The sequence below is a fragment of the Diabrotica virgifera genome, chromosome 3, assembly GCF_917563875.1.
Source record: "Diabrotica virgifera virgifera chromosome 3, PGI_DIABVI_V3a".
Lineage (NCBI taxonomy): Eukaryota > Metazoa > Arthropoda > Insecta > Coleoptera > Chrysomelidae > Diabrotica > Diabrotica virgifera.
Window position 1 is genome coordinate 204,976,513 of NC_065445.1, and position 22,662 is coordinate 204,999,174.

A 22,662-nucleotide genomic window follows, 5' to 3' on the forward strand; every position below is an offset into this window, starting at 1 on the left:
TACATACCTAGAAGCACCGGAGCGGTCAAGATGACGGCTATTAGAATTTTGAATTATGAATTAATACCAACTATTAAAAGGCATATTTAGTTAATTTAAATAAATTATTTAATTAATTATTTAAGCACAATTTACAAGACCTACACACAAAACTTTTACATAGGTATATGACAAATTTCACATATTTTATTTTTGTTGCAGTTCCCTGTTTTCCACTTCTTCTTCTCCGCTACGGACGTTGGCTATCATCATAGCTATTTTAATTTTTGGGTCAGTAACTCTAAATATTTGTTTTGAGCTGCATCCAAACCATTCTCTCAGGTTCCTCAGCCATGAAATTCGTCTTCTTCCGATGCTTCTTCTGCCATCTACCTCTCCTTGCATTATGAGTCGCAGGATGCCATACTTCTCACATGTCCGAGATACTGTAGCTTTTGTCACTGTCTACGTTTATTATTTGATTGAGGTGTTGTATCTCTAATTTTTATCTGTTTATGTTGTCCTGCTCTTAGTCACATGATCTTGTCGCAATTCTTGTGCTAACTGAAATAGCAAAGTTTGCCTAGATATTTGACAACCAGTAACTTCCTTATATAGAATCCAAGCATTTATTCCTACCATATCTAAGATATTAAAAAAAAGTCTGCAACGGCCATCTTCTCGAAGCTGAGTTGGTTGAACACTGTACGGCCATCTGATCTACAACGTCTACTCCGTATTTTGTGTGGTTGTAGTAGGTAATGGCTTCAGGTTTCTTCTTTTTATCTATGCCTAGTTTAATATTATTTGAGTATAGAGGACTCAGCGCTAGAAGATTTTTGATCATTTTTCTCTGGTACACCTGGTTTCCCTGGTTAGCTCAAGTCTTCGTGTATGAAAATTTTTAATTTGTACAATTCCATCTTTTCGTTTTTTTCTTTTGACGGAGAAATGTCCTTTCTTGCTCGGTTTATTGTTCCAGTACTGCTGGTAGCCTTCTTTCGTAATTCTTTTTATGTGTCGTGACATTTCTTCCTTTATTCATAAATGGGCCCATTAGACGTCTAATTACATGTTCCCCTAGAAGTTGATTGTCTGGTAAATCTTTCCATAGGTAAGGAAATCCGCGCAATAAATATTTGGACTAGGCATTAGCTGTAAGCCAGAATTTGATTCCATAATTATCGGGTTAATACGCCATGTACCTACTGGGTGAAGTGACATCTTGCCTTTGTGGGAAAAAGCTGTTCGTCGATGGATATAATATTTTAGTTAGTTGTAGGTATAGCAAAATATACAATTATCTGTAAATAGGTTCCATATTGCCGACGCAAGTGCAAATTTATCTGTTGATCATCGCTCTGATTTGGTACTTTTCCTCCGTAAGAAGGACCTCATTTTTTCTAGGTAGACATCAATATATTCAAAAAGTAATTAGGTTCACTAAGTATCTATCTGTAAATGTAATCCTTAAATAGATGTAGCAAAGTCCTAAATTATTAAGTTTCTATAATAACTATGAATAAGTAGTAATACAGAGGGTCCAAAATAGAAAGCAGTCAAAATGACCGCCCTGGTGCTTCTAGGTATATATTAACACATCTCAAAAAGTAATTACACTAAGTACCTGTAAAGGAGGAATTATAATCCTCAAATAGATCTAGGAAAAGTCCTGAATTACCAACTTTCTAAAACAACTAGGAATAAGTAATACAGAGGGTCAAAAATAGAAAGCAGTCAAAATGACCGCTCTGGTGCCTCTAGTGTTAAGCTTTAAAATAAGACTTTGTAAAGCTCATTAATTTGCATTCGTAGGAGCCATGTTACGATCCAGAAAGCTTTTAAAAATACTTATTTTGCAATTTACATTATTCACTAATTTTACAATATCTTGAGTCCTAATTTTTGGATTAAGTTTACTAAACGCCATTTTCTTTGTTTTTTTTTATTAAGGTATGTATTTTCTTGTATCTCCTTTTGTTTACAAGTTAAAGCCTTTTAAACAATTTATAAACAATTTATTGCTAATAACAATTTTTTGGCCACTAGGATCTAAATCCACCCTCGAAATTCGTAATCAACAGCCAAAATATATAAGCAATAATTGAATTTGCTTATCGGAATTGAAAAGGCCACGGTAACTAGCTGGCGTCTAGAGTATTAAGAGTTAATGGAAAAACTGTTAAACAATAGAAAATTACAAACTATCTTGGCACCATAATCAATCACAGCAATATTCCAAAGAAATTAGGGTATGCATAGAAAAAACATGTTTAAATTTTAACAAACTGAGGTAGGTCATTAATACAAAGGAATGAATTTAAGAATTAGGTTAACCAGGTACTATATATTATTATACTTTATACACAATTATGTGGAATGTAGGCGCTGATCTTGGCCTACGCTACAATTATTAAGTAACTCGAAGAATACAAACTATGCGTATACAGAAGAATCCTGAAAATGATATAATGGATTGGTCATGTAACAAACAATAAAGTCATGACAAGAACTCATTACACTACACAAATAATAGAAACCATAAAACCCAGAAAGCTTCAGTACCTGAGTAATATGCGTAGCTAAAGGTATTACGTGCTGTAATTTGTTATTCAAGGAGAAATTCAGGGAAGAAGAAGTGAAGGACTTATCTAACGAATTTTTCGGGCCGCTGCATCTACGGGAAGGTCATGGGGAAGGTCATGCACTGACGCTATATTTATAATAAGACAAGTTGCAATACAACAAACCGGCATATTTATGTTTCGTGGACCTTAAGAAAGCATTTGGCAGGGTCACATTAAAGGACATTATCCATTTGTTATACTGGAGAGAGGTACATACCGCTAGGAATAATTAAAACGATCAAAAACATCTATCAGAACAACACAATAAAAGTAAAAGTGGAAGATGAACTAACTGACCCAATTGAAGACGACAATGGAATAAGACAGGGGTATTCCTTGAGTACTTTATTGTTCAACCTGATCCTGGACGAAATAATAAAAGAAGTAAGAACTAAAAAAGGATACCAAATGGGAGAAAAACAACTTAAAATAATCTGCTATGTAGACGATGCAATACTAATCTCTCAAAGTGAAGATGATTTACAATGTATGCTGCACCAATTTAATATAATCGCCAGAAAATTTAACATGTTAATTTCTCAAAAAAGACAAAACACATGGTTATAACAGCAGATCCAATAAGTTGTAAATTGGAGCTGGAAGGTCAAATAATAGAACAAGTGATGAAGTTTAAATACCTAGGCATCACACTATCTAGCTACGGGAGGCTTGAAACAGAAGGGGAAGATCAAGTGAATAGAGCAAACAGAGTCGCAGGTTTGCCTGAATGACACAATATGGAGAAATAAAAATATCGGAAAAGAAATGAAAGGCAGAATTTACAAAAGAGTCATCAGACCAATAATGACATACACGGCAGAAACGCGACCCGACACAGAGAGGACAAAAAGATTGTTCGAAACAGCGGAGATGAAAATCTTTCGAAAATTCGATGGTAAGACTCTATGGGACAGAGCTAGAAGTACAGATATATGACGGAGGTGCAAGGTGGATAACATTAATAACTTGGTAAGAAACAGAAGAATAGAATGGAATGACCACATAAGCCGAATGACAACAAATAGGGTAGTTAGAACAGCGAGAGACGGTTCCCCAATAGTAAGGCTATTAGTGGGAAGACCACGAAAACGATGGAACGATAACTTACTAGAGGCACATTGAAAAAACAGAAAGAGTCATGTCTATACAAAAAGAAGAATAGGAGGAAGAAGAAGCTGCATCTAAGATACCATATAAATAAGAAGTTTTTGATTTTGATGGTTTCTAAAACAATAATTATATGATTTTTACTGATACTATTGTTCTAGGTGATGTCTTATTTCCAAAAGGAAGCTCGGCAATTATGGGTATCGTATTTATTCACAGAAATCCTACATACTGGCCTGATCCGCTTAAATTTGATCCAGATCGGTTTTTACCCGAAAATATCGAGAAAAGACCCCTATGTGCATATATACCATTTTCTCATGGACCAAGGAATTGTATAGGTAAGAGAGTAATGAGCGATCCACAATATGTAATTATTTTAATCAAAACTATCTCAGAAAAAAAAATACGGATGTTGTGTCTTAATCTGAATTTGTATCATTGGTTTATCAATTAATTTTGACTAACATGGTTAAACATAAAAAAATCAGTCAAAACCTTTAACACAGAACTTTAATCAAAAATCAAAAAAATTTAAAAAACTATCTTCTTCTTTTTTAAGTACCGTGCCCAAATTTTTAGTTCCATAACAATTTGCCGATATCGTTCTCGATCTTGTGCGGCATGTAACAATTGATCTGCTGATAAGCCAGTCCATTGACGAAGGTTTCGGAGCCATGAATATTTCTTTCGACCAATTCCTCTTTTTCCGTCGATCTTTCCATTGAGTATTAACTGCAGCATCCTGTATCTGCTACCTCTCATTATATGCCCCAGATATTCAAGTGTTCTCTTTTTTATCATCTTCATTAAGTCACCTTCGCCTTGACCTACTCTGTTTAAGACTTCTCTGTTTGAAATGCGTTGAACCCAAGATAGTCTGAGCATTCTACGATACGACCACATCTCAAAGGCTTCTAATTTGTTGATCATGTTAACCTTCATGATCCAGGTTTCACATCCATGTAGTAATACAGGATACACATAACATTTTAGGAACTTGATTCTTAGTTGTAAATTCAGCTGAGAGTTGCTCAGAATAGATCTAAGTTTCATAAATGCTCCTCTTGCAATTTCTATACGAGTTTTAATTTCTTTATCCGGATTTAGTGTCTCGTTTATCCAACATCCTAGGTATTTAAAATGGTTAACTTTTGTTATTGATTCATCACTGACAATTAGTTGCATAGGGCCGACGTCTTGTTTACTAACCACAAGTAACTTTGTCTTTGTTGCATTTATGTTAAGTCCGTTATTGGAGCATTCTCTAGTGACTCGATCAATAAGGAATTGAAGATCTTCGATATTTTCAGCCATGATCGCGGTGTCGTCTGCATATCTGATGTTGTTAATAGTTTCTCCCCCGATTCGAACTCCACATTGTCCTTCCAAGGCTTCATTAAAAATTATTTCTGAGTATACGTTAAACAAAGTTGGGGATAACACACAACCCTGTCTGACACCTCTTTGAATGCAAATTTTGTCTGTTTCTTTGCCGTCTACCAGAATAGAAGCTTCTTGAATCCAATATAGATGTTGTAAAAGTCTCAGATCTTTATCATCTATTCCAATCATTTCTAGATATTCAAACAACCTATCATGTTGAACTCTATCAAACGCCTTCTCAAAATCTATAAAGCAGACGTAAATTGGTTTCTGTACTTCCCATGATCGTTGAAGTAATGTTAACATTGAGAACAAAGCTTCCCTTGTTCCCAATCCTTCTCTGAAACCGAATTGTTTGTTTCCCATTGTCTCTTCACATTTCTGCTTGATTCTATTAAGAATTATCTTAAGAAGTAGTTTGAGAGAGTGGCTCATGAGACTAATTATGGGTAAAAAACTATAGGTAACCATAATAAAAAAATCAAAGTTATATGTCCCTAACCAACGTTTCTACATAACGTAACTCTTCTTCTCATTGAGCATATAACACGGAGTATTATTTAATTCTTCACTATGATTTTCTACTCTTTGTCTAAGATCTTCCAAATCAGCTGCAGGAGTTTTAAAAATCGATTTTTTTACACGTGGCCACCGAAAGAAATCGCTGTGAGTCAAATCACAGGACCGAGAGGGAAATATAATAGGCGTATTTAAAGTTAAGACCCTATGGTCAAAAACGTCCATAATAAATTTCAGATTTTGTAGGGTTGTATGAATTCGACCACCGTCTTGCTGACAATATTATCTTTCTATCAATTCATCATCCATCAATTGATTTATAAATGGAGTTATAATTTCTTGGCGGTATCTTTCAGCATTTAAAAGCCCCTCGAACAATAAATATGGGTCCTACAACATGTCGCTTGCTTATAGCCCAAACTCCAACTTTCTGTGTATACAGGGTGTTTCATTAATAATTGTCCATATAGTAACTGGAGAAACCTTAGCACAAAATACGAAGATTTAACCTAAAACACTTAAATAAAATGTGGTCCCTTACTGAGTTACAGGGTGTTTTATCTAAAAATTTAAAAACTATTTTTGCTCAGTATTTTAAAACTATTCAACGTAGCCTTTTCATACTTGGCAGGAAGTATAGGTACTATACAGACTACTAAATTATGTTAAACAAACGTTTCTGGCTATTACCAGAGGCGTACGATGGGGAAAAGTGAATGGTTGACCCTTTCCAAATTCTACGCCAATGGCGGAATTGCTATTTTAGTTTAATTTTTAGATTCTCCAATACTTTCTATGAAAATAATATACTCTTCATTCGTAACGATAAAGTCATTAGTTTTCGAGATCATTGAAATTAAAAATGAAACGACACGCTTATTTTGATTAATGTATATTGTGTCGCTTCATTTTAATTTCAAATATCTCGAAAACGGATTATCCTTACGGCTGAAGAGTATATTATTTACATAAAAAGTATTGGAAAATCAAAAAAATACACGAAAATAGCAATTTCGTCAGTGCCGTAGAATTTGGGAAGGGTCAACCAGCCACTAACCCCTGTCGTACGCCTTTGGTGGTAGCTAGAAACGTTTATTTATCTTAATTTAGTAGGGTGTACAGTACCTACACTTTCTACCAAGTATGATAGGGATACGCCAAATAGTTTTAAAGTAATGGGTATAAATAATTTTTAAATTTTAATCATATAGTCCTGTCGCCAAGGGGGGTACAACGGCCTCCTTAATTCAGATGGACTTACCCAAGTTTTTTTTATATATCTTGACCCGTAGAATACGAATTTTTTGGGTAACAGTTGATCCGGATGTCGATAAGATTGTTACAGATAAAGAACTTGAGGAATTACATAACAGCGATTTCTTGCAAAACAAAACATCTTTTTGTATTTTTTGGGTCATTTTAAGCAAAAAATATTCCTACAAGTTTTTTCGTAGAATGCACAGTTTTCAAAACCGATATAATTTGACTTAAACTTTCAAATGCTGTAAGCAGAATTGCTACTTTATTTTTTAATCAAAAGTTCTTCGGGTTCAAAAATTGCAATTTTTCGATTTTTTGAAAGTTCAACCGCGGTTATCTCGAAAACTATGCATCTTGCGAAAAAACTTGTCAGAGATTGCCTAGATTGACCCAAAAAATACAAAAAGATGTTTTGTTTTGCGGGAAATCACTGTTATGTAATTCCTCAAGTTCTTTGTCTATAACAATCTTATCGACATCCGGATCAACTGTTACCCAAAAAATTCGTATTTTGCGGGTCAAAATATATAAAAAAAAAGTTGGGTAAGTCCATCTGAATTAAAGAGGCCATTGTACCCCCCTGGCGACAGGACTAATATGAATCATATCATAAATTAATCAAAATATCTGTGCCGTTTCATATTTAACTTCAAATATCTCGAAAACTAATGACTTTATCGTTACTAAAAAGAGTTCATTATTTTCGTAGAAAGTATTGGAGAATCCAAAAATGGCACTAAAATAGTAATTCCTCCAGTTGCGTAGAATTTGAGAGGGGTCAACCGTTCACTATCCCCTGTCGTACGCTTCTGGTAGTAGCTAGAAACGTTTGTTTATCATAATTTAGTAGGGTGTATAGTAGTCGCACTTTAAGCCAATTATGAAAAGAATACGTCGAATGGTTTTAAAATGCTGAGCAAAAATAGTTTTTAAATTTTTAGATAAAACACCCTGTAACTCAGTAAGGAACCACATTTTATTTATTTTTTATTAATAACTACACACCAAGTGTTTTAGGTAAAATCTTCGTATTTTGTGCTAAGGTTTCTCCAGTTACTATATTATGGACAATTATTAATGAAATACCCTGTATAGAGACGTTTCAATAAAATAATGATTTTTTATCTGCATTCCACATCCTTATATTTTGAGAATTTGTGTACCCCGATAGGTAAAATCAACATTCGTCGGTAAAAAAGATTTTTCCTAATATGATAGGCAATATTTTGCCATCATTATTATTGAGAATATTCAGAAACTACTTACAGATTGGGGATAGTCGTTTAGGGTGATTTCATGGAAGGCTTGGAAACGATACCAATAAAAATGAAAATATAAATATTGCTTAAGAAAACTTTGTCAAGTTTAAATAGGAATATTATCACAGAATATAAAGAATTAAACAAAACCATTAAAAGAAAGGTAGGGGAAGATATCAGAAAATATAATGAAACAGAAGTAGAGATAGTAATAGAGCGGTTTCGCGGAATAAAATGACTAAACCCTAAAGTAGCAAATGACATAATACAGTCGAACCCGCTTATTGGAATAGCCTTTGTGCAAGGCAAAAATATTCTTATAACCGGGATATTCTAATAACCGATCATTGGTGGCTAGTCGAAATAAGTGTTACCGAATATACGTAATAATATTATTTACATACTGTGCCAATGTGTAGTTTTACATACTATACCAATATGTAGTTTTACTACATACTATGCCAATATGTATATCATATTATATGTACCTACATATTTAGTGTATGTAAATGGTTTTAGGTCTTTTTACGTCAATAATACAGTAGTGTAACTAGTACTTATCTATGTATGTGTTAAATACCAAATTACATTACATGTATGTGAATGAATACATTATATAGGGTGTCCCAAAAGTAGTGGAACGGTCGAATATTTCGCGAACTAAACATCGGATCGAAAAACTGAAAAATACGTCGACGCTGCCAAGCCAAAACGGCATAAACGCCAAAATGACCACTTTTTAGTTAGCTGCACTAAAAAATAGGATTTTAATTTCTGCACCAGACAGTCAACGCGGAATAACCGCAGAAAAAGTGAAATAGGTGTAATATAGGTTTAAAATTTTTATAAACGCCAGTCTAGTCACGCACGTGAACACCGACGTGAACACCGATTGACATAATCGCCAGTGCCCGTAAGATTATCATTGTGTACATTTCGGTCCAGTAATAATAGTAAAGGTATGTATTTTTACAATTTTTATGGATAAGTAACATGGTATTATCTACCTTTGCAATATTTTCAATTTTTATTGATTTTTGAAACGTAAACACACTGAGTTTCTTTAAAAACTATGAGGCGTTTATGCCAAAACCACATATTTACATCGTGGTTGACACAAGTGCCATTCCTCAATGGTATTCTTAAGCAGGTTTCTTATTTAAAAATTGCGCAAATAAAAAGTTTATTTTAAAATATTCTATTGTAACTTTGTACTAGTGTGATGAACAATTCATTTTGTATTACAGCATAAAGTTCAAATCAATTTTATATAGCTAAAAATGGCGATCGATTTTTGGCGTTTATGCCATTTTTTTGTTGCACATGAGTAGCAGAAGTAAAAAAATAATGGCCTTACTAAATGAAAATAAAACATATACCGAATCAGTACAAAATGATATACTGACTGACAATAATCCCCCTATTTGCCTTAGAGGTTTATGACATTTATAATGCCAACATTGCAGAAGCTTTTAGCAATGACATTATCATCTTTGAGGAACCACCAGACGTTGCAGTAGAAGAAGAAATATTTAGTCACGATCTCACATCATGTTTCAACTTAGCAGCAGATAATGGTTTGGATGCCGGTATAAGTAGTGATCAAAATAAGGAAAATACAAGCAATCAAATCAATACGGATGTTGAACCAAATATTGACAGTGATTATGAATTAGAATCCACTACTTATTATTAGATATCCACTTTTAAGTATTTCATATTTACTTTTAAGTATTTCATCCTAGCACCAAAACATGTTTAAAGAATTTAAGGTTTTGTTTTTAACTTAGAATGTATTTTTGATTAATAAAAAATAAACCCTATCCAAAATCTTCGTAATTTCATCACTTTTCTTGTTGGCATAAACGACAATTTTTGATTTTCGTTTCTTTTTTCATTAATGGCATATATCCCTTTTAAGCGCCATATTGACTAACCTTACAACGATGCGATCGACACAAACGCCAGAGGTAAGTTTGGCATATTCACCAATGTTATATCTTGATTGGACATAAGCGCCATTTTATAGTTTTTAATTTATTTCAGACAGTATTTTCAGCCATATTAATGTTCACAATATATTAAAATTTGAAAAAAAAAATCACCAATTTTTTTGAATCACTGTGCAGATACGCAGAATTGGTAAAAATAAAAATAATCAGTTTTTTGTGTTTCCTGAAAAATGAAGTTAATGTCGTTTATGCCGTTTTGGCTTGACAGCGTCGACGTGTTTAATCATTTTCAAAAATCTATCCAATGACACCAAACACCAACCCCCACTACACCCCCTGGAGGTGGGGTGGGGGATAACTTTAAAATCTCAAATAGAAACCCTTAGTTTTTCTTGCAGAATTGGATTCTTTACGTAAAAGTAAGCAACTTTTATTCAAGACATTTTTTCGAACTGTGGATAGATGGCGCTATAATTGGGAAAAACGATTTATCCTGATACCATAGGTAAATTAAAGAAACGGTCTAATATCTCGAGAAACACACTTCCAAATGAGAAACCAAAAAACAGGTTTTTAATATTTTTCGAAAACCTATCGATAAACACCAAAAATGACCCTCCAACCCACCCCCTCGAGACGGGGTGGGGGTAAATTTAAAATCTTAAATAGCAACCCCCACTTTTTATTGCAGATTCGAATTCGTCATGAAAAATTAAGCAACATTTATTCGAAACATTTTTTAAAATTGCTGATAGATGGCGCTAATAAATCGAATTTTTCCAATTAAAGCGCCATCTATCAACAATTCTAAAAAATGTTTTGAATAAATGTTGCTTAATTTTTCATGACGAATCCGAATCTGTAATAAAAAGTGGGGGTTGCTATTTAAGATGTTAAAATTACCCCCACCCCACCTCCAGGGGGTGGGTTGGAGGGTCATGTTTAGTGTTATTCGATAGGTTTTCGAAAAGTATTAAAAACCTTTTTTTTTGGTTTCTCATTTGGAAGTGTATTTCTCGAGATATTAGACCGTTTCTATAATTTACCTATGGTATCAGGATAAATCGATTTTCTCAATTATAGCGCCATCTATCCACAGTTCAAAAAAATGTCTTGAATAAAAGTTGCTTACTTTTACGTAACGAATCCAAATATGCAAGAAAAACTAGGGGTTTCCATTTGAGATTTTAAAGTTACCCTCCACCCCAGCTCCAGGGGGTGTAGTGAGGGTTGGTGTTTGGTGTCATTGGATAGATTTTTGAAAATGATTGAACACGTATTTTTCAGTTTTTCGATCCGATGTTTAGTTCACGAAATATTCGACCGTTCCACTACTTTTGGGACACCCTGTATAATTAATATGAAATGTATGCAATATGTAGATATGTAAATATTTTCTTATTAAAATGCATACCTATATAACAAAATTACTTTTTTTTTCTTGAGAAATTATTGGTAATTATAGCTTTTTCGTTGTTAATCCGTGTGGTCATCCTAATCGATTGGTTGAATAGAAGTTTTATTGGCGTCAAGAAATGGATTGTTACATTCTTGTTCTTTTCTCTTCTTTTCGAATTTAACAAAGCCATAATTCCATCTTGCAAACAAGTAGGTACTCTCTGAGTGAATTCTAACTAAACTGCTTCTAACAATTTTATAACAGGCAACAGTGCCTTTGTGTAGACAAATAAAAATTATTTTATGACCCATGTCGGCTATGCTAAAGATCGAATTGGTATTCCTAACAAAGTAATAAATATTTATTACACTAATAATATCTAATCCAGCACTACCGGCCGTTGACGACAAACCATAATACCAAACATAATTTAAATTTTTAGTAAATTGTAAAAAAAAATATTCTTTGACCTGCAAAATATGCTAATAAGCGTTATTATCTAGTTAGATCCTATTCCAATAAACCAATAAACAGATAAATTTATTAAGGAGTAAATGGAAATGTTTCGGGAACTTGAATTTATATTCCATAAATCGGGATATTCCTATAACAGGGATTCTAATAAGCGGGTTCGACTGTATTACTTATAGTCCAGGAACCGAAGCATTTCACCTCGCAATTTTTACAGAATGGATCGATTTGCTTGAAAATTAGAGAATAAGTAGTGGATAGTTCAAGGATCAAAATCTATATGATGCCAAAAGGCGCTTTTACCATGGGGTCGGTTGCCACCCCATCTTAAGGGTGGAAATTTTTTATTATATTTTGACTGCAGAAGTTGATAAAAACATTCATTCTAAGCAAAAAATGTTCTATACATTTTTTTGATAAAATTAACACTTTTCGATTTATTCGCTATCGAAAGTGTTAGTTTTATATAGAAAAAATCAATGTTTTTCGATATATACTCATTTACCATTCACTCAATTTTTGCCGTAGAAAATTTTTTTTCAAACCAAGTTCTTGGAAATTAAATAACCTACAATTTCATATTAAAACATTTTTTCATATATCTGGTGCTAATCTTTCTATTTTGAAGAAAATGGCATTTTTTACCAAACTACAAAAATTCGTTATTCGTTTTAACTCTAGTTTTTTAAAAACTAATCATTCTAAGCCAGTCAAACTTTTAAAATCTATTAATAATACATATATAAAGAAGAATTAATAAGGCCAATAACTAAAAGCAAAGCTAACTTAGATTATTATGCTTCCAATTGGAGTTCTTTTTTTTTGAAAAAAATATATGGATTTTTTAACCGTAACCTTTTTAATTTTTACCTTAGAAAGTTTGTTAAAAATTCACGAGGAAAATAAACTTCCTGTAGCTGGCTGTATACCATAAATCACAAAAATACCAAGTTTCTTGTAAAAGGTATATATTAAAATACCCTAAATAAGGGTCAAAATACAAAACGTTTTCGGATTAAGGAATCCATCATCAGTGTTTAAAAGCCAAAATTTGCATGCCTGAGCCACCAAAATGTATAGGGTAAAAACCCTTTAAATGTAAATAATAAAGATGTTTTACATATTTATATAAAATTCATCGGATGTAATAGATAAACCTGGATGTTACCCAGGGCAACAAAGGACTCTCCCCACGTGGTTGGAACTTTTTTTGGTGAAAACCTCACATATTGGATTTCAAGCCATTCAGTCAGCCAAGTCAGTTGGCCATTGAAATCCAATATGTGAGGTTTTCACCAAAAAAAGTTCCAACCACGTCGGGAGAGTCCTGTGTTGCCCTGGGTAACATCCAGGTTTATCTATTACATCCGATGAATTTTATATAAATATGTAAAACATCTTTATTATTTACATTTAAAGGGTTTTTACCCTATACATTTTGGTGGCTCAGGCATGCAAATTTTGGCTTTTAAACACTGATGATGGATTCCTTAATCCTTAAACGTTTTGTATTTTGACCCTTATTTAGGGTATTTTAATATATACCTTTTACAAGAAACTTGGTATTTTTTTTTGTTAAAAATAATTTGGTAGGTTTTTACAAGATCTATAAGACTGTTAATACCAAATCCTTTTAAAATCCTCAGTCGCAAAAAGTGGTGACTTTCAAAGGGTTGGTAAAGGTGATTTTTGCATGTTATTACAAGATTTAATTGTCAATAGCTCACTCAATTTTTACTGTAGAGAAAATTTTTGCAAACCTTGTTCTTGGTAATTAAATGGGCTACAATTTTATATTTAAATATTTTTTTGTATCTCTGATGATAATCTTTCTATTCTGAAGAAAAGGGAATTTTTTACCAAACTTCAAAAATTCGATATTTGCTTTTGACTCCATTTTTTTAAAAACTAATCATTCTAAACCAGTCAAACTTCTAGAACCTATTAATAATACATAAGTAAAGAAGATGAAATAAGGACAATGTCTAATTTTAATCAGGGTGGTGATTAGGGGTTTGATTTCAGTCACTTTTTCGCTGAAAAATATAGGGTCTGACATTCTTTTCATTATAAGCCACCTAATTTTTGAGCTAAAGACTTTTTTTTATTTCTGAAGATAGATATTTTTAAATACTTCAAATTAGTTTAAACAAGTGATCCTCGAAAAATGCATAGTTTTCCCGTCTTTTGACTTTGGAACTACAGTATTTAGCATTTGCCGAAGAAGACCTAACATATAATAAAGTATAGCTCGATTACTATTGGTCTTGAGGAAAATTTAAAAACACGGTTTTGTTGATTTTTTCAAAAGGTACATTTTTTAGGCAAAGTGGTTTTGATAAAACAAAAACTTTTTGAGTTATTTGCAGAAAACTGATTAAAAACATTAATTTTGTTAATATAAAACTAACACTTTCGATAGCGAATAAATAGAAAACTATTAATTTTATCAAAAAAATGTATAGAACATTTTTTGCTTAGAATGAATGTTTTTACCAACGTTTGCGGTCAAAATATAATAAAAAATTTTCACCCCCGACATGGGGTGGCAATCACCCCCATGGTTAAAGCGCCTTTTGGCATCATATAGATTTTGATCCTTGGACTATCCACTACTTATTCTCAAATTTTCAAGCAAATCGATCCATTCTGTAAAAATTGCGAGGTTTTGTCCTATTTTAAGCTTCATTACTTGGACTATTAAAAACAAAAATGGAGAGGAGCAAAACGATTTAAGAAAAATAACAAATATAGTAAAATCCTTCTATGGCTAATTATATGACACAAAACAAGATCCTGATAATATCACAAAAGAAAATCTAAAAAAGAAAATTAAATAAATATGTCAATTTCTAAATTCTACCAGATAGAGACGTACATGAAATCTAGACTGGCCTATCTCAGATAAAAGAAAACAAAGCTGCCGGTCCAGAGGGTTTCCTTGGTGAAATTCTTAAGGGAGGTAGCCAAGCTATTATAGAGGAACTAAAACTCCTATTTAATCGATGTCTGCACAAGGCAGAAATACCTCACGATTGAAATGAAAGTATTAAAACACTGTTATTTAAAAGAGACAAAAATACTTAAAAACTACATATCTATATTATTACTAGGGAGCGGATTTTATGCTAAATGCATATTGCATGCATATTTCGCATATTTCAGAACTTTACTAAATTTTGCATATTTTTTAAAAAACATGCATATGTTGTGCCTATTAAAAACATTTAAGTCCAAAAAAAAAATTTTAATTCGACACAAAATATTTCCCCGCACAGGCTGTTATAATTCGAAAACTACCTGAAGAGAGACGGCTCATTCACTGCCTTTTCATTTTTTCTTAGAAAATACCCGATCTTTACAAAAAGTACTTATTTATAGTGCGCCGTTATAAAATGATTGTAGGATGTTAAAATGATGAAGGTGACTGAAGGATGGTTTACCGGGAAATCCGAATTTTATTTACTTTTATTATATTTAGCAGGTACCTACAATTCTGGTGATTCTTTTAAATCCCTCATTGTTAAGAGAATTTACACATTTAACCATAGCACAGTATGTATACCCCATTCCACGAATATACGACCCTCTTGGATTATCGCGACAACGAATATTTTACTGTGCAAAGTATGAAGAACGAAAGTAAATTGCAAATTATATTGTTGTTTATTGGAGTCATTATTAGAGCAAAATCCTTTCGTACTTCTTATGTTGCACACTAAAATATTCGTTGTCGCAATAATTCAAAACAGTCGTATATTCGTGGAATACACCATATATAGAGGTTCCACCATAGTTTTACGATTTTCTAACGGGAATTGAAATATTCATGCTTTAGATCAGATCCCGTCTTTAAACGGCTTTAAAACTTTGGAGGACATATTTATGCGAAATCATTAATGGAAATTTTGAAATTGATTTTGGTGCAGAATATTCGGCTTTAACAAGTTATTTTAAATACGCCCCAATTACTTCTACTGATGTTGAAAGGAGTTTTTCAAGTTATAAAAATATCAAAAAAATGTTTCCTCTTAAAAAATTTGGAAAACACATTGTAGTGAATTATAATCGAAGATATATATAGTGATATTGTTGTTTTATTTTAAATAGGTAACTATTGGTATCAGTTTTTGTAAAAAATGTGAATAGATTGCATATATTTAAAATAATGATTTTATTTGAAAGATAATAAATAAGATTGCCGCCCCCTATAAAAGAACCCGCTAGAATATAATAGAACAGAAAATTTGTGGTTTCTCGAAATGCGCATTTTTTAAATTTTTGTGCATATCTTGCGCATATTTCGTAATTTTTTACTGCATATATATGCGCATATTTCATCAAAATTGATCGCATATAAATCCGCTCCCTAATTATTACTCTCACAAATGTACAAACTCTTTACTAAAATTATAACCAACAGACTAACAAATAAAATAGACAGTTATCTGCCAGTTCAACAAACAGGTTTAAAAAAAAAGGGTTTACCATAGATAATACTCTCACTACGAAAGAAATATTGATAGAGACCGCAAACGAATTCAACCTAGATTTATATTTAGCGTTTGTAGACAAAGTGTTTGATAGTGTCGAGATATGGGCGATTGAAAAGCTCTAAATAACAGTAGCGTAGGCTCCAGGTACACGCAACTCTTACATAACATATACAGGATGTCCCCGAAAATAGTGCGTTCCTTTAAGTTATGGATATAATACACAATGTAGAACAAAAAGTCCTATAACATTTTTTTCTAAAGTTTACCGTTTCAAAAAAAAAATTACATTGTTCGTCATATAAACCAACTTTTATTTTCATAAAATTAACTAATTTGGCATCACTGTACATGAACTGTTTGTGATTCAGTTTATTGACACCACAAAACCAAGAAGAACTAGCCACAATGCTGAGTCAACTAGCAAAAGCATCAGAGAAGATAGGATTAAAACTGAACATCAGTAAATCAAAAATCATGACAAATACATATGATAAAATACCGGGTGTCCACTTATATTTTCCCCCATTTTAACTGCCTATAACTTCTAAACGGCTCAAGGTAGAAATATGCGGTTTTCACTGAAATGTTTTATTTTAGTAAAAGTTTTGTCTGAATGGATGGAATTTTTTATATCGCTTTCAAATACGAAATAAAAAATGGCGAATTTTTGAAAAAAACTTTGTTGACTTTTTTTTAATGGAACACCCAGTATATTTTTTTGTAAATTGAAAGAAAGGTCATTCACCTTTCCAGCGATATAAAGTTTTTCAAAATCGGTTGTCAAATAACTGAGTAATTAATTTTTAAAATGAGAGGTGCAACGTGGGTATCACATACCTAAATAACATAACTAAGGAAGTTATGTGATTTCCACATTGCATCTCTCATTTTAAAAATTAATTGCTAAGTCGCTTGACAACCGATTTTAAAAAAAATTATGTCGCTGGATAGATAAATGACCGTTTCTTCAAGTTTTTAGGTAAATGACCATTTTTTATATCGCTTTTAAATAAAAAATGGCGGATTTTTGAAAAAAAAAACGTTGTTGACTTTCTTTATTAAAACACCCAGTATATTTTTTTGTGTCTTGAAAAAACGGTCATTTATCTATCCAGCGATATAAAATCTTTTAAAATCGGTTGCCAAATGACTGAGCAATTAATTTTTAAAATGAGAGATGCAATGTGGAAATTATGTAACATAATATCATTTTGCTCAGTTATGTTATTTAGGTATGGGATATCCACGTTACACCTCTCATTTTAAAAATTAATTACTCAGTGATTTGACAACCGATTTTTAAAAACTTTATATCGCTGGATAGGTGAATGACCTTTCTTTCAATTTACAAAAAAATATACTGGGTGTTCCATTAAAAAAAAGTCAACAAAGTTTTTTTCAAAAATCCGCCATTTTTTATTTCGTATTTGAAAGCGATATAAAAAATTCAATCCATTCAGACAAAACTTTTACTAAAATAAAACATTTCAACGAAAACAGCATATTTCTATCTTGAACCGTTTAGAAGTTATAGGCAGTTAAAATGGGGGAAAATATAAGTGGACACCCGGTAAATAAAATGTAAATAACGTAAATATTGAGGATGTTAACGGATATACAAGGTGCCCAGAAACTCTACCGACAAACGAAGACAGGAGATTCCTCAGGCAATTTTAAGACAATTTAACCTAATTTACCTAGTCCGAAAATGCTTCCTAAGTGAGCTAGAGCTCTTTGAAGATGGCGTCTTATAATTAGTTTTTTCTTAAATACCTGCAGGAAGCTTCTATTTAGAAAAATGAAAATTGGTACGGGTATTTACCTTCCAGAGATAAATCGATTACATCCATTGCGAACTTCTAGTACCGGACATAGGCCTCCGTTTTGGGTAGGGCAACGGTAATTTTGTCGCATAACTTTTTTGTCCTTAATTTTTAAGCATTTTTGACTATGGATTATTAAATTGTGAGGTATTCTAGTACGAAAATGTACTATTGCTTTAAGTCGATAGGATACACCGTTTTCTAGAAAAACCGATTTGGAAATGATTCGTTTTTTGAATTTCAAAAATAAATAAAAAAAAACTATTTCGAAAAACGAATACTGGTACGTTTATTTATATTCCAGAGATAAATCGATTTCATTAATTGCGAATTTCTAGTACCGGTCATATGCGCCCGTTTTGGGTAGATCAACTGTTATTTTATAGCATTTTATCGCAACTTTTTGTCTTTAATTTTTAATCGGTTTTGACACTAGATCATTAAGTTATGAGTAAAGACTGGATTATATGCAAAATGCATATGCATATATATGCTGCATATTTCTCATGTTTTTCATAAATGCATATGCCTTGCATATTTGGAGATTTAAGAGCATATAAATGCATATTTTGATGGGAATTTACTCTACCCCATTTAAAAATAAGGTATATATTAGTAACATCAACATCCATTAAAATAAAATGTGAAAGTAAATATTTTGCTGTTAAGCTCCTTTGTTGTTGTACCCATAAACATAATGGGCGTTATTTATAGCTGCAGGTATCATTATCCGGATATTTAAGATTTATAGACTTCTCAGAATTTACAAATTACCTAAGTAAATACCGATTATATTTTGAATAACATTACAAATATTACCTGTACTTTCTGCTGGTGTCGGCCAACTATGAATTATTCTGGGAAAACCAACCAAAACGAAATTTTAAGCATTTTAAGGGTAGGATAGATTATTTTATTTTATGAATGGTTAGTCTTAAATCAATCGCCGATTATTCAACTTTTGTGATTGCAAGTTATTGACTATACTGTGTAAAAAAATCATTTTATTATTATTGTGAAAATGCCTAAAGTAGCAAGGGAAAAATCAAGTCTTCTCAGAAGTTGGATTGGAAGTAACAATCATCTAAAAGTTATCGACAGTGAAAGTATGTTTTGCACCATTTGTGATAAAAAGGTAAGTTCTCCACTTCAATAGATTTTTAAACTTATCAAACTTCTTTGCACATCTATGTGTCTGTCTATTCTAAAATGACAAACCGTCCCATTTCTTCAAAAACTGTTTTTTAAAGTTCGCAACGGTTTGGCTTATACAGAGCGAGGTGTTGAGAGTGGCCCACCCTGTATACTACGGTACACTGACTGTACTTTATTGTTTGACGATTTCAATTTCACTTTGAGAAATAAAAAAAAATTGGGGGAGGTTTAAAAAGTTTGATCATTTTAATGTAGGTATCTATTTACGAAAACATCTAAAACATCATTATCATTATATTCCAGATTCCATGTCAAAAGAAATTCCAAGTAGTTCAACACATAAAAACTTCACTTCACCAAACTAAGCTATCAAAAAATGATAATAAACCTCGCCAGCAGATTCTACAGAACAGTTTGCAGATTCAGAATACGTCAGTTGGGCAAGAAACCTTTGCAAAGGATTTATGCCATTTTTTTTTGAACTGCAATATCCCTCTGCACAAGTTAGAACATAAATCGTGTCAAAACTTTTTAAAAACTTATTGCAAGATTAAAGATAAACCAGCTCAAATACCAAGTTCTTCAACTCTTCGGAAAAAATATGTCAGTGCATGTTACAAAGATGTGATGACGAGTATTAAAAATCAGTTAAAAGCCGAATATCTTTGGATTTCCGTCGACGAAACAACGGATACAAAGGGTCGACAAATTGCGAATCTAATTGTTGGAGTTCTTAACGACTCTGGCGATTTTAAAAACTCATACTTAATTAGTGTAAAATGTTTGGAAAAAACAAACTATGCTACAATAGCTAGATTTGTTAACGAATCCCTAACAAATTTTTTTTTACCTGATCAAGTACCATTTGAAAAAATATTATTAATGCTTAGTGATGCCGCCTCATATATGATGAAAGCTGCATCCAATCTTAAAATCTTTTTCCCTAATTTAATTCACTGTACATGTTTGGCGCACGGCCTAAACAGAGTTGCAGAGAAAGTTAGAATTGAATTTCCCAATGTAAACACCTTAATAAATAATGTAAAAAAAGTATTTCTGAAAGCACCACTACGTGTACAGGTATATAGGGAGATGCTTCCCGATATTCCTTTACCACCAGAACCAGTATTAACCAGATGGGGAACTTGGCTTAAAAGTGCTATATTTTTATCTGAACACTACGACGACATCAAAAGCGTTATTTCAAGTTTTGATCCGACTTGTACCGCTATTGATAACTGTCAAAATATTTTTAAAGAAAAGTCTATTAAAAATCAATTGTTGTATATAAAATCGAATTTCGATATCATTGAAAGTTCAATTACAAAATTAGAGGCTCAAAATTTATGTCTTCACAATAGTATGTCTATTGTTGATTCGGTTAAACAGAAAATAACAAATCTGAATGGGGAAATTGGAGTAAAAATTAAAGATAAACTTGATGACGTTTTAAACAAAAATGAGGGTTTCACTTTATTGCGTTCAATAAATAATATAATCAATTTTGGAAACTTCGATGAAAATATTAATATGGATCCGTCTCTAATAGCAAAGTTTAAATATGCCCCAATTACATCTTGTGACGTTGAGAGATCTTTTTCTGCCTATAAACAAATATTAACAGATAGAAGACATAATATTAGTTTAGAAAATATGAATCAATATATGATTATTTATTGTAACAATAAAAATATGTAAATTTGTTTTATTGTACTCTTTTTATAATATTAGTTTAGAAAATATGAATCAATATTGTAACAATAAAAATATGTACATTTATTTTATTGTACTCTTATTTATCTTGTGGTCAAAATAAAATATTTTGCCGTTTTATTTGTCACAAAACCTGAAGTTAAAAAAATATATTAAGAAATAATAATACAATTTGGTTTAAATTCAAACCTATTTATTTATTTTTATTATTTTTTATTTATTTATGTATTTAACGTAAACCATAAAATTATTCATATAAAAATAAGTGCATATATAAATGCATATTTGCATGTTAATTGTGCATATTCAGCTTGTTTTAAAATGCATATTGCATGCATATTTTAGACATTTTTTAGTGCATATTTTCCAGTCTCTAGTTATGAGGTATTCTATTACTAAAAGTTACTCTTGCTTTAAGTTGGTAAAATACACCGTTATTTGAAAATGTTTTTCAATTTTTTTTTTCAAATTCAAAAACGAAAAATTTTCAAATCTATTTTTCTAGAAAACGGTGTGTCCTGCCGACTTAAAGGAAGAGTATCTTTTAATACTAGAATACCTTATAAATTAAGAATCCGGAGTCAAAAATGCTTTAAAGTTAAAGACAAAAAAGTTATGCGATAAAATAACCGTTGCCCTACCCAAAACGGACGCCTATGACCGGTACTAGAAGTTCGCAATGGATGGAATCGATTTACCTCTGGATGATAAAAATATGCGTGCTAATTTTCGTATTTCTTTCTAGAAGTCTTCTGGAGGGGTCTAGGACGTTTCATCGCCGCCAGTTCATCGCCGGTCGATTCATCGCCGGCCGATTCATCGCCGGTCAGTTAATCGCTAACTGATATATTTCCGATAAATTTGAACATATTATATATTTCTACAAAGGTCATTTAACACTACAAACTTAGTACTATCTAGTATAAAATTTAGGGGAAGTAGAACAGTAAATATAATAATATTTTTTATCTTTTTAATTGTCATAAGTTTTGAACTGAATTTAACGTCGTGTCGTGTCATCTCCCATAATACAAAATCAACTGACTAACTGGCGATGAAACGGCCGGCGATGAAACGGACGACGATGAAATTGAATGGCGATGAACCGGCGGTGATGAAACGTCCCATTCCGTTCTGGGGTATTTAAGAAAAACTAATAACAACACGCGATCTTCAAAGAGCTCTAGCGCCCTTAGGAAGCATTTTCGGACTAGGTGAATTGGGTTAAATTATCTTAGAAATATCTGAGGTATCTCCTGTCTTCGTTTGTCGGTAGAGTTTCTGGACACCCTGTATATACCTGGGTCAAATAATCAAAGCTAATAAATAAAGAGAACCAAACAATTGAATTACAAAGAAGAATCAGATTGGCGTAGGCAGCGTTTGGAAAGTTAAGATGGATACTAAAAAGCACAAAGATATAACAGTACCTATAAACCTGTGTATTTGATGTGTCCATCCTTCCTGTTCTGAAGTCTGGCTCAGTAACACAGACATTCAAAGACCAACATAAATA

General features: G+C 32.2%; 1 protein-coding gene across 2 annotated transcripts in view; it reads left to right on the forward strand.

The window, feature by feature from the left end:
- Positions 1 to 22,662, forward strand: part of LOC126882331 (cytochrome P450 4C1-like) — a 214,924-nt gene that overhangs the window by 190,834 nt on the left and 1,428 nt on the right. For both annotated transcript variants that reach the window (XM_050647206.1, XM_050647207.1), the window contains one exon: positions 3,875 to 4,054. In XM_050647206.1, the coding sequence (XP_050503163.1) occupies positions 3,875 to 4,054 (180 nt within the window). The remainder of the gene's footprint in view (positions 1 to 3,874; positions 4,055 to 22,662) is intronic.